General features: G+C 47.4%; 1 protein-coding gene across 2 annotated transcripts in view; it reads right to left on the reverse strand.

Annotated features, from left to right (window-relative positions):
* RCSD1 (RCSD domain containing 1) overlaps positions 1-13,036 on the reverse strand; it is a 30,369-nt gene that overhangs the window by 3,988 nt on the left and 13,345 nt on the right. Inside the window, exons 2-4 of one of the 2 annotated variants that reach the window (XM_038146948.1) lie at positions 5,061-5,168; positions 2,523-2,612; positions 1,192-1,263 (exon numbers count right to left, since the gene is read on the reverse strand). In XM_038146948.1, coding sequence (XP_038002876.1) covers positions 1,192-1,263; positions 2,523-2,612; positions 5,061-5,168 — 270 coding nt within the window. The remainder of the gene's footprint in view (positions 1-1,191; positions 1,264-2,522; positions 2,613-5,060; positions 5,169-13,036) is intronic. The other variant, XM_038146954.1, reaches the window with a different exon arrangement.

Raw genomic sequence — 13,036 nt, forward strand, 5'->3', positions numbered from 1 at the left:
GTTCAGCTGTCACATGCCACAAACCTCCTGGTTGTGGGTTTCTCCTGGTGACACTGTCAACAAACAAGTCTGGGCAGAGATGACTGGACATTTGTCTTTCCCTGGCAGCTGGAACTCAGGACACGTTCTTTTGTCATCGTGAAGCCTTTTGGGATTTTCCAGTGACCCAGCCAATACACCACAGTCTGCAGTGGCTGAGCTGGCAGAAAATCTGAACAAGCAGCCAGCAATGGTTCAAGATTTAAACCATCCCCTGTGTGCCCAACTGGAGCTTGCATTTTCCAGCCTCATCTTGTAGAATGACCTGTGCAGTTGTGAGAACACCATGGAAAGCAGTGAGCTTGTGATTAACTGTGGCAAAATACTTCCTGCTGGCCTCTCACTGGGAAGCTTCCCCAGGCAAATGTCCTTGGGTGCATCAGGAGGGACAGAGCTATGAAGAGGCTCAGGTTGTGTCAGGGTGGCCAGGCGCTCCGGAGTGACACGTGCTGCCGGAACAGGCGGCTGGCAGGGGCAGGGCACTCTGTCTTCAGGCCATCGAGTGCTGAGCTGCTCTCAGCAGCGCAGATCAGGCACAACAGAAGCTTTAAAAGGGCAGGAAGTGCTGGGATGTGTGTGGCTGCGGGAATCCAGATGAGGGAAGTGCAGTGCAGAGCTTCCAGGCACACAGATGGGACAGCCAGAGCCTGGAGCACACGCCCCACTGCCAGGATTGTCTCTGCCTGTGCTTGAGGCCAGCTCCCCAGTGGAGTGCAGGGGACTCAAGTGAGTGACACTGCTGTGAGGGAAGAGCTGGAGGAAGTCTCATCCAGGGTTTTCCTCACTTTCTCTCAAGAGCTGCACTTTAACTGAGGCTCCTGCCCCTGCTCAGGCAGCGTTGCTGCCATGCCCATGCCCAGCCATGTACTCCACAGATCTAAATCATCCTGATCCTTGCATTGGCATGCTTATGGGCACACCTGCGGATCACTGGACTGCTTCTGGTGCCTGTTACCATTACCAACCTGCTCTGCCTTCCTCTTTGTGTGTGGTGGGGCTGGTTCCTCCCCAGTGAGGCCCTGTTTACCTGGCTGTCACCCCTGGCTCCTGCATCCCCTTCCCCTCTGGCTGCTCTGCAAGGGAAGCAGCTGTGACCAATGCCAATCAGTTTTAACTTGCTGGGGAAGCCATGTGGGTTCTGCCAGGACCTACCTGCAGCTTTTCAATCATGGGGGAACTTTTCACCTTGACCTTGGGAATGGGGCAAGCATTTGGCGACCGCTTCTACAAAATAAAATGAAACAGGAGAATGTCACAGTGTAGTAGATGAAAAAGAGGAAATACAATAAAGACAGAAAACTTGGAAGAGATAAGCAGAAACTGCTTGTAGGGAAGCAAATTAAGCTTCATATAGTGTTCCAACACAAAAGTTTCTGTTTCTTCATTCCTGACCCCGTTCTCCTTTTGCTATGTAGCCATCCTAAGGCTACATACATGTACCTCTCTCTGGGCAAAAAGGGCTGCTGTCTGAAGTGTCTGAATTAGGTAATGTGGAATGGCTCTGCTCCTACATTGCCTTCACTAAGGTATCTAGCCTGTGGCACAGTTTCCCCTGGTATTATTTCAGGACCAGGCAGATTAAAATTCTACCTCTTAAACCCTGAATGTTGGCAAATATTGTGAACTTTCTGTAATGGGAAAGACTTTCTGCCACCACTTGAGTAACCAAGTTAAAGGATATCCAATTAGTATAAGCAGGAAGGGCCTAAATGGCAGGAAAGGTAGAGCTATGAAAAGGCTGGAAGCAGTTTGAGAAAGAGAGAGCATTGCTTTGAGAAGGGGCATATTGCTTTTTTCAGAAAAGGAAGGAATCTTAACATTTTAAAACTTCATATTCCTTTGGCATGGAGGCAGCAAGAGCCTGTAGCTCACAGATAAGAAGGACAAAGAACTACCTGCTTGTTAAGGGCAGGTGACAATGTGAAATTTGGTGGGTAGACCTCATATCCTGAAATATTGAAGGACAGAAGTGACCAAAGAGGGCCTGAATGTAAAATTCCAGAAGTAGCAGCCAGCTTACTGGGACCTGCTCATTCAAGGGTCCTAAAGAAATATTCTGTGGATATTGCCAACAAGCCCTTCCTTCACTCTGGATTAATTACTCCCTTTTTCTGAAGATGGAAAAATCTCATGAGCAGAACTATTACCCCATTATGCTCAACAAACAGCATGGGTGCTCCCTGTTCAAATCTAATAAATACTAGTGGTACCTCAACAGTGGTAACTGGATGGATCCATCAGTGTGCCAAGGGTGAAAACAAAAGCAGTAGCAATGGGCTGTGCATCCATGCTGCAGGAGCAGGGAACAGCATGGAGCTGACTCTGGGTCAGTACATGTGTGAGAGCAGGGGCAGGTTTGCTGCTGCCTGATTGATGGCTTTGACTGCACAGCCTGACCTCTCTGCCACCTCCAAACTCATGTCTCTGGAGAGAACAGGCTGCAGAGAGGAAAGACCTTGTCCCCCTATTAAACTGATACTCACTTGCTCATCATTGTCACTTGTCTCAGTTTTGTGGGAATACAAGGGAAGGGAGCAGGGTGGTTTCCTCCGAGTTGGCTTATGTGGTGGTACCTAAGAGAAGAAAACAACCAACTCAGCAGCAGGGAAATCGGGTTTCTTAAAAAGGAAGTGAAATTCAAGCACTAAAGGGCATGCTGTGTGAGTGACCTGCTCATGAGGCAGGGCTCAGCCTGCCCAAATGAGTCATCCAAAGGCAGCAAAAGATGGTATTAGCACATGGCTGTGCTTGTGGCATCTAGAGCCCAGTCCTACTGTTGGAAGAGTAGTTTGTATCTTTTTCTTTGTGCAACAGACACTCTTCTAAGCTGTGGAGGGTGGAGAAGCCTTCCCAGAAACTTTGCCTGCAAAGCATCCTCCTGGAAACCCCTTCACACTGGAGAGGTTGTTACTGTTCTGTTTCCTGTCATTACCAGGATTTCCTCTCCATGAGTCTCAGCTGCCTGGTTCACGATTTCCTACTTTATGTGTGATATATTTCCGGGGCAAAAAGTAGAATTCTGACTTTTTCAAAATGTCAGCCCCATTCATTTCTCTTGAATGACAAAAAGCAGCACACAGGAACAAGGCCTCAATTGCAACCTTAAATTTGACTAAGAAACAAATTCTCCAGAGAAGGAACAAGGCAATTTAATGGCAGGGACACTGATTCCTTCTGAATGTCCTTGGACTCTCAGAACTAAGAGAGAGCTCCCTAGGAAGGAAGGGATACATAGCACATAACTATTGTTCTGGTCTTGCAGCCAAGCTGTCTCTATTTTTATGCCAGGTTTGTAGTCTCCTACCAAGCTGTTAACACACTTTTCATGTGTTAAAAAAAAAATCCAAAATAGCTGGCTAATATCTGTAATCTTGGATAGTATTCACAATAAAGTATTTGCATAATTTTGTTATCTTCTCACAGGCTGGCATGTGAAAAGTTGGATTATGGCATCTTTGCCCTTTCTACAGTTGGCTGTATTGGAGGATCTGTGGACCTGATGTCCTGTGGACCTGTACATTTTGGAGGTGCTGCACCCAGCCATGGCACTGCTGCATCTCTAAGCAGCCCAGGGCAGCTCTACCCTTATCCTTGTGTCATGCCAGGAAGCAATAATGCGTCTTGTGGAAACCCCACCATTCTGCAAACATGAAATGCTGCGCTGTGCCACAGTGGATGTGACAGAGGTTCCCTGGTTGACAGGATTCCTCTCTGCTGGCACGGGCCAAGCAAGGGTTAAGGCCATCCCTTGGGTTATTAATCTGAAGCCAGCCTGAGAAAGCTGTTGGGGAAGTGACAGATGGCTTGGAGAGAAAAGACAGGAAACTTTGTACTCCTCTGTCTCTGGAGAAAATGAGTTCCTCTGCACTGTGAGGCCCCTCCACGCTGCCCTGGCTTGGGAGCAGCAGAGGTCTGCAGATAACACAGGAGAGGTCTGGGAACTTTCTGCCTTCTGAAGGGTGAGGGACTTGGTGCAATTAAATCCCATACCTTCAAAAGAGGAAATTACTGTAATGGGACAGACAGAGTGGTGTGCTGGCAACTGGCGGGGAAAAAAGAATAGTGCTTGGGAAAAGACTGGCTATTCCCATCCTGGGAGTGCTAAACTCTGATAGATGGTGGCATGCCAGCCCCTGCAGGGCAGAGGTCACCACTGCATCCAGCCAAGGATGGGAGGGGTGACAGGGAGAATCCCCTAAGGCCAGGCTGGGATCCAGAGCTGAGTGGCAGAAGGGAGCAGCTCCATTTCAAAAGGTGCCTGAAAAGGGCCACCAGCAAACATTTATGTTTCTAAAAGAAAAAGGCATAATGATAGAGGAGGCTTTCTGAAAATGTCCTCCTTTCATAAATAACCCTGACTTTCCTTTCTTCCTAAGAGAGGAATTCTAGTGTTTTGCTTAGCTGGAGAAAGTCAGCGTGTGAGGCAGTGCTTGGCATAGTGGAATTTCATTAAAATAGAGTTCAGCATGATAGAGATAGGCACAGAGTCTGAAATATAATTGGGAAGAGGCAGTGAAGGTGAGTTAAGAGGCAGCTTTCTCTCAGACCTACACAGAAGTGATAACCTGGAGGAAACTTCCTTTTGTGGACGAGGTGCTAATGACATGCCACTACACTGCTGCATCACGGCTGCTACACTGCATCATCTGCTGTGTGTTTCTTTTCCCATCAATATTGGCTATTTCATTATTCACTGCGGCTGTCTGCCCACAAAAGCCAGCTCAAACAGGACATGCATGCACTTCTGTCTGCTGCTGTAGGGTAAATCTGTGCACCTTACCAAGCTCTGCAATGTCTTGGTTAGTGTCTCTCCCAAGACATGGCTCTAGCAACACACTCATCCTCCCATCAGCAATGCATGGAAGATACAGCCACAGCTTGCATTGCACAGTGAGATGAATCCTTTGTGCAGATCCAAAATCAAGGTGGATTCATGCTCAGATCACTGATGTTCCAGGAGGAAGAGACAAGTGATTAACTTCCCATTCGATTTCCATACTTATGGCTGCAGAGCACCTTACCTCTTTTCCAGGGATATTGGCTGCTTGCTCTTTGAACTTTCCTGCTAGCTGAGCCACTGAGGGTGATGCTGACTTGTCCACCTCTGAGTTGGTCTCTGCTGGCCTGTTCTGACAAACCAGGAACAAGAAGTTGTGAGTGAAGGTTGGGTAAAGCAAGCCCGCGTATGTGTTACAAAGTTCAAGAGTAAGCAAGGACTTGAAGCAGAGTTTCTCACATCTGGCATCAATCAGCCAGCCTGAGAGCAAGAGGTTTTGGAAGACAGGATTTAGCAGCATTTTCAAATATCCCAAAAAATCAGTAATTCATGCAGAGCCTTTCAGCTCCAGCTGAAGAGCCTACACTCAGTACTTTTCAATGGAAGCAAACCAGGTGTCTCAGGCCAAGTGTCTGCTCCTTTTATCCTTGCAGCGAGCAGATGGAACAGGCAGTAATGTACATTCTCATACACATCCTCATCCCTCTCATACCCTTGTTACTGCCCTGGTCACCATCAGCCTTGCTTTTCCAGTGGTTCTGCTGTGAGAAGCCATTCCCAGTCCTCACAGCAAGCCAACATCTGCTTGGAGACGTGTCCCTTGCTGTTCTGCTTTTTTCTCAGTGAAATACTGAGGTGCGTGGGGGGGAAGGAGGAAATACCATGGCTGAGAGGAGCCTCCCCTCCCCTGGGTCGACATCAGGCTGAGAAGCAGAAACCTTGTGCTGGAGTCTGGATGATGCAGCTCTTCCCACACCACACTGCCCTGGTGTCATCCCACATTCACCTTGTTTTCTTTGCTATGTGTCTATTGAGCAGTGTGAGTAGAAAGCCTTGAAATCAAAGCTGTTAAAGGAAACCTTTGTTCTTCATCTCTAGTATCTGATGCTGGGGAAACCAAACCAGAGGAACTGAGCACAACTAACCAACAATTGTTATTCCAATCAGGAATAACAAGCCTGATTCTATTAGAGGTGGAGAGCTCAGAACAAGAAACCAGGCTACAAACCATCTGTAAGGAACCTCACACCTCATAGCTTCCTGTACCACCACCATGAACCCATGACCAGCACCACACTTCTCACCCCACTGCCTCAGTACCCTTTCCGTTTCGCAGTTTTTGTTTGCATCGTGGAGAGAAACCTTTCCCTTTCTCAGAAAGCTGTAAATAAATAGTCCCAATAAATGTTATCTTCTTTTTCCCAGGCCCACAAGCCCCTGTAGGTGTCTGCCATTCCCTGTAAAATTCTCCATACACTTTGGAATAGCTTTCCTGAATCCAAGGAAGTCATATCAAGCTGTCTCGTCCCAGTGACCTTCATGCACCTTCCCCTCATCTTTTCACCTTTCACTGGAGTAAATAGAGGCAGGGAAAGTGGCAGATAATGGAATGGAAGAAAGAGTGAGGTAAGCAGATCAGCAGGGCAACCTGCTGTACATGAAAAATGATGGCTGGGCTAAGTGGGGAGGGACACCAGTTCCAAGATGCAGGCTGTGTCTTCCTGCTGTGAAGGGAGGGCAGGCTGGAAAGGGGAAGGAGCAAAGAATGAACTTGGAGAATGCAGGATGGACTGAGAGGCTTGGCTCATCGTATCAGCTCCCAGGATACCTGGGCATGGCAGAATGGACACCTGAAGTAAGGACTCAGTTGAAGCTGAGCAGCTTCAAGTGCTCTGTCTGTGGCAGAAAGGCTGCCTCATTCAGAGTCCATTTTTCTCCAAGAGTTTCTTTCACAGCCCTTTGCTTTTTCCCAGAAAAGACACTGAACTTCCTCTTGGCCTCTCTGACCTCTTGTTTTCGGGGTGAATTTTTCATTTCTTTCTTTTTCTTTTCACTTCAGTCTGAAAACACAGCTGCCTTTCTTTGATCAGAGCTGCGAGGCCAGCACGGTTCCATGGGTGTCTTGTGCCGGCGGCTCCTGCGGGCGCGGGGTGCGGGGCCGGGGCGCAGGAAGCACTGAACATGCCATTCTAAGATTAGCACCAGTAGCCCACGGGGCTGTGTCCTCCAGAAACTGCCAGCTGCAGACTCTCCCATTACGGAAAATAAAGAACAGGAAAGGATCCTTACTCAGATCCCTTCTGGCAGTTACACTGCTGTGCTGTATCCAGCTTTTTTTTACAACTTTTTTTTCTGCCCCAGGTGATGTGTCAGGCTCTGTGTCTTCTGGTCAAGAGAAGGTGTTGTATTTGGGTGTAAAAAGTTCCCTTCCTCGCACTGCAAGGAGAACGTCACTCCTCTGACTTCCGGGAGCTGGGCTGGCAGTCTCCCTCTCCTCCTTCCCACCATTGTGAGGAAGGTGGGAAGCCTCATTTCATCACTTTCAACCCAGAGCATGAACCAGCCCTCAGCCTCTACCACACCTAAGACTAAGATATCTGCTTCTGCTCCTCTCACCCCAGAGCTCAGTGCTGGCTCTGTCCTGCCCCACAATATTAATTCTGCAATCTTTCCCATTCCTGGTCATGCTGCCCACCTTGGTGAAATAACCCACCACTGCTTTTCTAAATGGTTATAAGAAGTAGCTCTGTTTGTTTCCTCTCTCTCTGTTTTTGGGGTTTTTTTTCTATAATGGTGAAATTACTCAGACATGTTTTTTGTGCTTTTTGCAGTCAACTGCTGATTCTTTTCCTCTTCAGAACAAAAGCATGGTCAGCCTGCATGAGCTAAAACCACTGAGCTAAGGTTAAAGGCTTAGTCCATCAGTAACTTGGTGACTGATACTCTGAGGTCTTTTACTGTTCCATAAAAAAGGGTCTAAGCATTGTATATTCTGAAAAATGTCAGACAGAGCTGTAAACAGGAATTTAATTGTACCATCAATGTAAGCATGGCACTGTCTGCAAAAGAGGGAAGTGCAACTACCAAGTTCTCTGTAAGAGGTTTGTTTCACTTTTCTCTTCCAAATAAGTTTATAAAATTGAGTAAATTTGAAAATGGTTTTCAAAACCATGTTACTTCATCTGCTTTTAAAACTGAGCCAAGTCCCTGTTAGCACTGGGGAAGAAAGTTCTGCCTTTATCTGTGTCTGATGTACAAATGTGCCAATTTGATCCCCCCAAACCTCTCCTTCCTTATGCATGGGAGTCCTTGCCTCTATTGTGAGAGCAGAACTGCCCACCAACCGCTGACTCTGCAGACTGTGTGAAAGAAAGCCACTGCTTTTGGCACAGATCCTGCTCCTCTCACAGGCTGCCTGGGTCCCCTGGATCCCCACAGAAATGACCTGCTCCACTAGGTCCCCACAGAAATGTCCCATAATGTGCCTGGTTTGACTGCTGAAGAGAGGAAAGTTCTACTGGCTGTCATTCAGTGCAGAGTTTTGGCTAAATACCTGCTGAATAACAGCAGAGATCCATACTTCCCTCATCTCCTTCCCAGAATGAGTCAGAATCCTCTGACACATCTGCTTTTGCAGGTAGGACATTTTGGCCAGATGGGTCACCTTTTATCTGAGAAGCAACACCTCCACAGCACCTTGCAAGGCTGGAGTATTCAGCAGCTATGAAATCAGTGATGGCTACACAATTTTTGGTTCTGGTCCTATGCAACTATCAGCCCAATTCTCATGCAGCTGCATCTAGACATGGTTGTGAGGCCAGTCCCTGATCTCCATGTTTTGAAAATGTCCTGTTTTCAAAAAAGCTTCACAGGAATGACTCCCTGCAGCCTGTTCTCCCACCAGCCCATCATGTCAGATCCTGTGCTCACACAAGCGCAGCAAAGCTCCCCTGTGATATTTTCATTGCTTCACACTCAATCTACCTCAGCAACAGCAAATAAGGCAAAAACAATTTAAAATGCAATGTCTCAGAGGCAGATACAATGAGGCATTCAAGGCTCAGGGCTAGAGTCTTGATTACTGATCCAGAAAGGGTGATATTCAGCACCCAGTGCTGCACCATGGGAAGGGAGTTGTCAGTATGGCTAGAGGAAAACAAGAGGGTGTCAGTGTTTTTGGGGGACAGTTTCATAAGCCCTGAGCTTCTTATCTTTGCAACCACTTATTCTCCCCTGACCTTTCATTTCCCCCTTCCCCCTCCCCTGCACCTGTGTGAGTTTGTGGGGCTGTGCTGTAAACTGGATCACTGAAATGATCTGGGCTTAAAATACACCCTTTAACTCTTTACACAGTTATTTTTAACCCGGATCATTTCAGCCTTGGCACTCACAGCATGGCCCACCACGTGCTTGCCCTGCTGTAGTGGAGAGGGAGGGAAGGGTAGCAGGGGCAGCATAAAGCACAGAGGAGAGGGCTTTCCTTCAATTGCTCCAGCCAGAGCCTGAGGAAATTACATCCTTATGTGTCCTCCTGTTCTGATAAGACAGAAAAATCATATTTTTGCATGCCTGCTGGTAGAGGCTGGGCTGGTCTGTAGCACTGGTGTTTCACCCTGCAGTCTGTTGCCACCCACCTGAGGTGCAGCCAAGTCCAGGCCATGACCTGTGAGCCACCACAGGGAGCAGATCACTGGTAAGGAGTTGCCATTCAGCACCCACAAAACACCCATAAATACTGTGTCAGCCACCCCCAGCAGCTCTGCTTCAAATAACAGCAGCCACAAAGTGTAAGCAGGTTCTCTTTGCTGCATGGCAGAGGCCAAGCTCTACACCAGTATGACCTGTTCAGCTAAGGAAGGGATGCATCTGTGGGGAGGAAACTCCTTAAGTCAAAATAAACCATCATCACACTCTGCCTGGAGGCCAGGAAAAAAAAAAAAAAAAAGAGCAATGCTGTGGTTTCTCTGGGATTAAAGCATCAATCCTGACCAAGGCTGGATTTCAGGAGGGAACAGAGCCCCTTGCAGATCCTTGCTTCCCTGCCTGGCTCAGCCCTCCCAAGGTAAAGCATTCTGAACAAATCCTTCCCAGGACTCACCCTTCTCATTTTTCGGTGAGGTAGCTGCAGGATTCGAGGAGCCAGCCAGCCACAGCCCTTGTCTGCATAGGAAAGCTTATACCAAACTGAGCTAGCTCTCCCAGCTTGCAGGGCAAAACACAGCCTTAATCTGATCGAGGTGCTGCTTTTCTGCCTAACTGAACTCATTTGCAATCGGCTTGGCTGAAAGGAGCTGTTCTCAAGCTCACAAGTACCTGATTCCGACACAGAAAGCAGCATTTTGGGAATGACACCGTAAGCTGCATCAGGCAATACGACTCCTTTCAGGGCTTCCCAGGGGTTGGAGGGGATGAACGTCTCCTACTCCTGCACTGAGGTGCTGCCTCATCCCCAAAAATGTTCCCCTGCAGAGCTGGGGTTTGATGGACTGGAGATGTCCTGCACATCTCAGAGCAAGCAATGGAGAAGTGATGACAGTACAGCTCCAATCTGGGGTGACAATTTCCATTGGCAAGAGCCAATCCCTTCTCCCTGACCCATCTTTTCTTCAACCACAGAGGCCAGCTGGAGGCAAAAGGTCACTGAGTAGTCACACAGGGCACGATTTAAGGTATGCTTCCTGTTTATCTGCAGAGGACATGAACTTATGCTCTGGAAAATGCACCACAGATGCATCTCAGTTATTTTGGCTCTCGTATTTTTTAAGTGCAGATAAGATTAGACAGGCAGCTCATAAGGAGCTCCTCTTTAAATTGACTAAAAAAGCTCAAGAGTAGTTTTTAATTAGGATTGGACCCATGCTACTGAAAGGAAAAACCTCTGTAATTTGTAGTTTCATTCAAAGTCATTTCTCTGTCTCTGACATTTAGATGAATCCCAGCTTGCACCCTCCTGCCAACATAACCTGAACTGATTTGTTTATCTGTACCCATGCAAGTACATCAGTGGCATCAGGATCATACTGAAAGGGGAACATTGTTTGGACTGGGAAGGGAGAGGCAAGTAAGCAGGGTATGTTTAAAACACAAACTCCCCCAAAAGAGCAAGCTGAAAGATGAGAGGGTGGGAAAACACCTGAATCACATCATGTGGAATCAGGCAGCACAAAGTAGGAGATGCTGCTACCCACAAGCTGAGCCTCCCTCTTCTCCCTGTGACCCACAAAAGCACAAACACAGGCTGAACACAGATTGCCCAGGAAGTAGGTGGGCTCACACTGGCCTTGGCCCCTGTTTCACATCCCTAGAAGGAAATCTCATGATGCTTGTTCCGACTGGAGCTCAGCACCACGCTGGGCCCCTGGCTCAAGAAGCAACACATCCCAAGATGTAAGCCCTGAATAAACAAAACTCTTCTTGCTACTCTGACCCCTCTTCAGCCCAGCAGAGCATCCCTCTTTGCATCTCTCTCTTTACTCTTCTTCACAAATCATCCTCACTGGAGACCTTCCAGCTCTCTGTTTCAGGAGGGATTTGTGTGATTTATTTACTCACTTGGCGTCTTGTCTGGCAAGGAAGCTGCTCCTTGTCTCATTGTAGTAAATTTTAATTATTGGCAGAAGCCCCAGCTGGAAGTGGCTGCAGCTGTGGCTGTGTGATACCTCCTAGCCAGTCCTGTCCGTCATTGTGTCAGTGTAGCCTGTAGCACCTTGGGAAGCAAGGCCAAGGCTCCTACCTGCCTTTCCTACCATTTACTGTACAGCAGGGGTGATATTTACTGTGCTGTGCTCCACCAGAGCAAAAGCTACCCTGTGAGCCACCTCTGCAACTTCCTCTGATGGAGCTAGGCTAGCCCTGAGAACTTGGTGAGCATCTAGAGCACTACCACAGTTACTTTCCAGGAGAGGACAAGACAAGAATATCTTGCAGGTCTTTCAAATGTATCCTAAACACTACCAAAAAAATAATACTTTTCTATTTCTATCTTTCTGCAATATTTTCTTTGATCAGCCTTTACCAGATGCTAAACACCTCCATTTCACAATCCCAATGAGAATTTTGTGAGCTTTATGAATGGCAGCATGCAGAGTCCTCATTCTTTTCCCCCAAGCTGCCATCAGATGGCTGATCAAAAAGAAATAAACGTGTTTCAGTGCGTCATGGCCCCCTCACTGCTAGAATGCAGGAGTGAAACATCATAGAAAGCTGAGCAAAGAAAGTAAGATTTCTACTTCAAAGACACAAGAAGCATTCTGGGGCTGATATTTGGCCATAAAATCTGGTGAAAGAGGGTAGGGGTTTTTTGAGGAGTATAATGATGACCCCAGCATGCTCTGCAGATCCTTGGCTGTTGTTTGCCAGGACTGGCATTTTGAAGGTTGTGCAAAGAGGTTTCTAGTTTGAGTTGCAACAAAAGGAGTTAATGTCTCATTTGGCAGTGTGCACAACTGTGTAGAACCATTGCATGTTCAAGATAAAGCTTCATCTACATTGTGAAGCCTCAGCCAGGGCAGAGGAAGCCTCCACATCTGGTTGATGTCACACACAACAGAGTCATTCTTGCATCTTTGGGGAAAACAATCTGTGAATTATATTGTGAATGCTGGAGTTTGGGCTCCAGATTTCTGAACACTCTGCAAAGACAACAGGACCTCAGATTAGGTTTGGGACCAGTTTGAGCTCCTGGCCCCAAAGATAGGTTTTAGACTACTCTGATCCAGCCACACATCTCTTCTGTACATATCTCTACCTAGCTCAAGATTGTGGTTTCCCTGAGACAACAGAGTCTCGTTAATTGAGAAATGTCAGCAAAGTAAAGAAATATTGGACATGGAAGTTTTGGAGGCTGTCAGGAGAAGGTAAGGAGTCCTGCCTTCAAGGCAGTCAGTGTTGTTAGAATGCAGAGATCCCTAGCAGCTCTCCTCAGTTCCCTCTGAAAACAGGACCTCTCACAGCAGCCCTAACAAAGATTCAACTAAAACTCCTGAAATGCAAATGGCAGGAAAACACATCAGGTCTTCTCTTGAACTCCTTCTTTTTGACATGGGAGAGCAAGCTTCTTGCCAGAGGGTAAATCAGCACTGGCCTTTCTCCTAGAGTCTATTGAATAAGTTAGCCACAAGAACAACACAGAAGTACAACATTCCTTCTCAGAGTGGCACCCAGGTCAACCTTATCCCACCACAGATAAGTGAATATAGGATGAGTGTGTGCCCGGCCTCA

The sequence above is a fragment of the Motacilla alba genome, chromosome 1, assembly GCF_015832195.1.
Source record: "Motacilla alba alba isolate MOTALB_02 chromosome 1, Motacilla_alba_V1.0_pri, whole genome shotgun sequence".
NCBI classification, from domain to species: domain Eukaryota; kingdom Metazoa; phylum Chordata; class Aves; order Passeriformes; family Motacillidae; genus Motacilla; species Motacilla alba.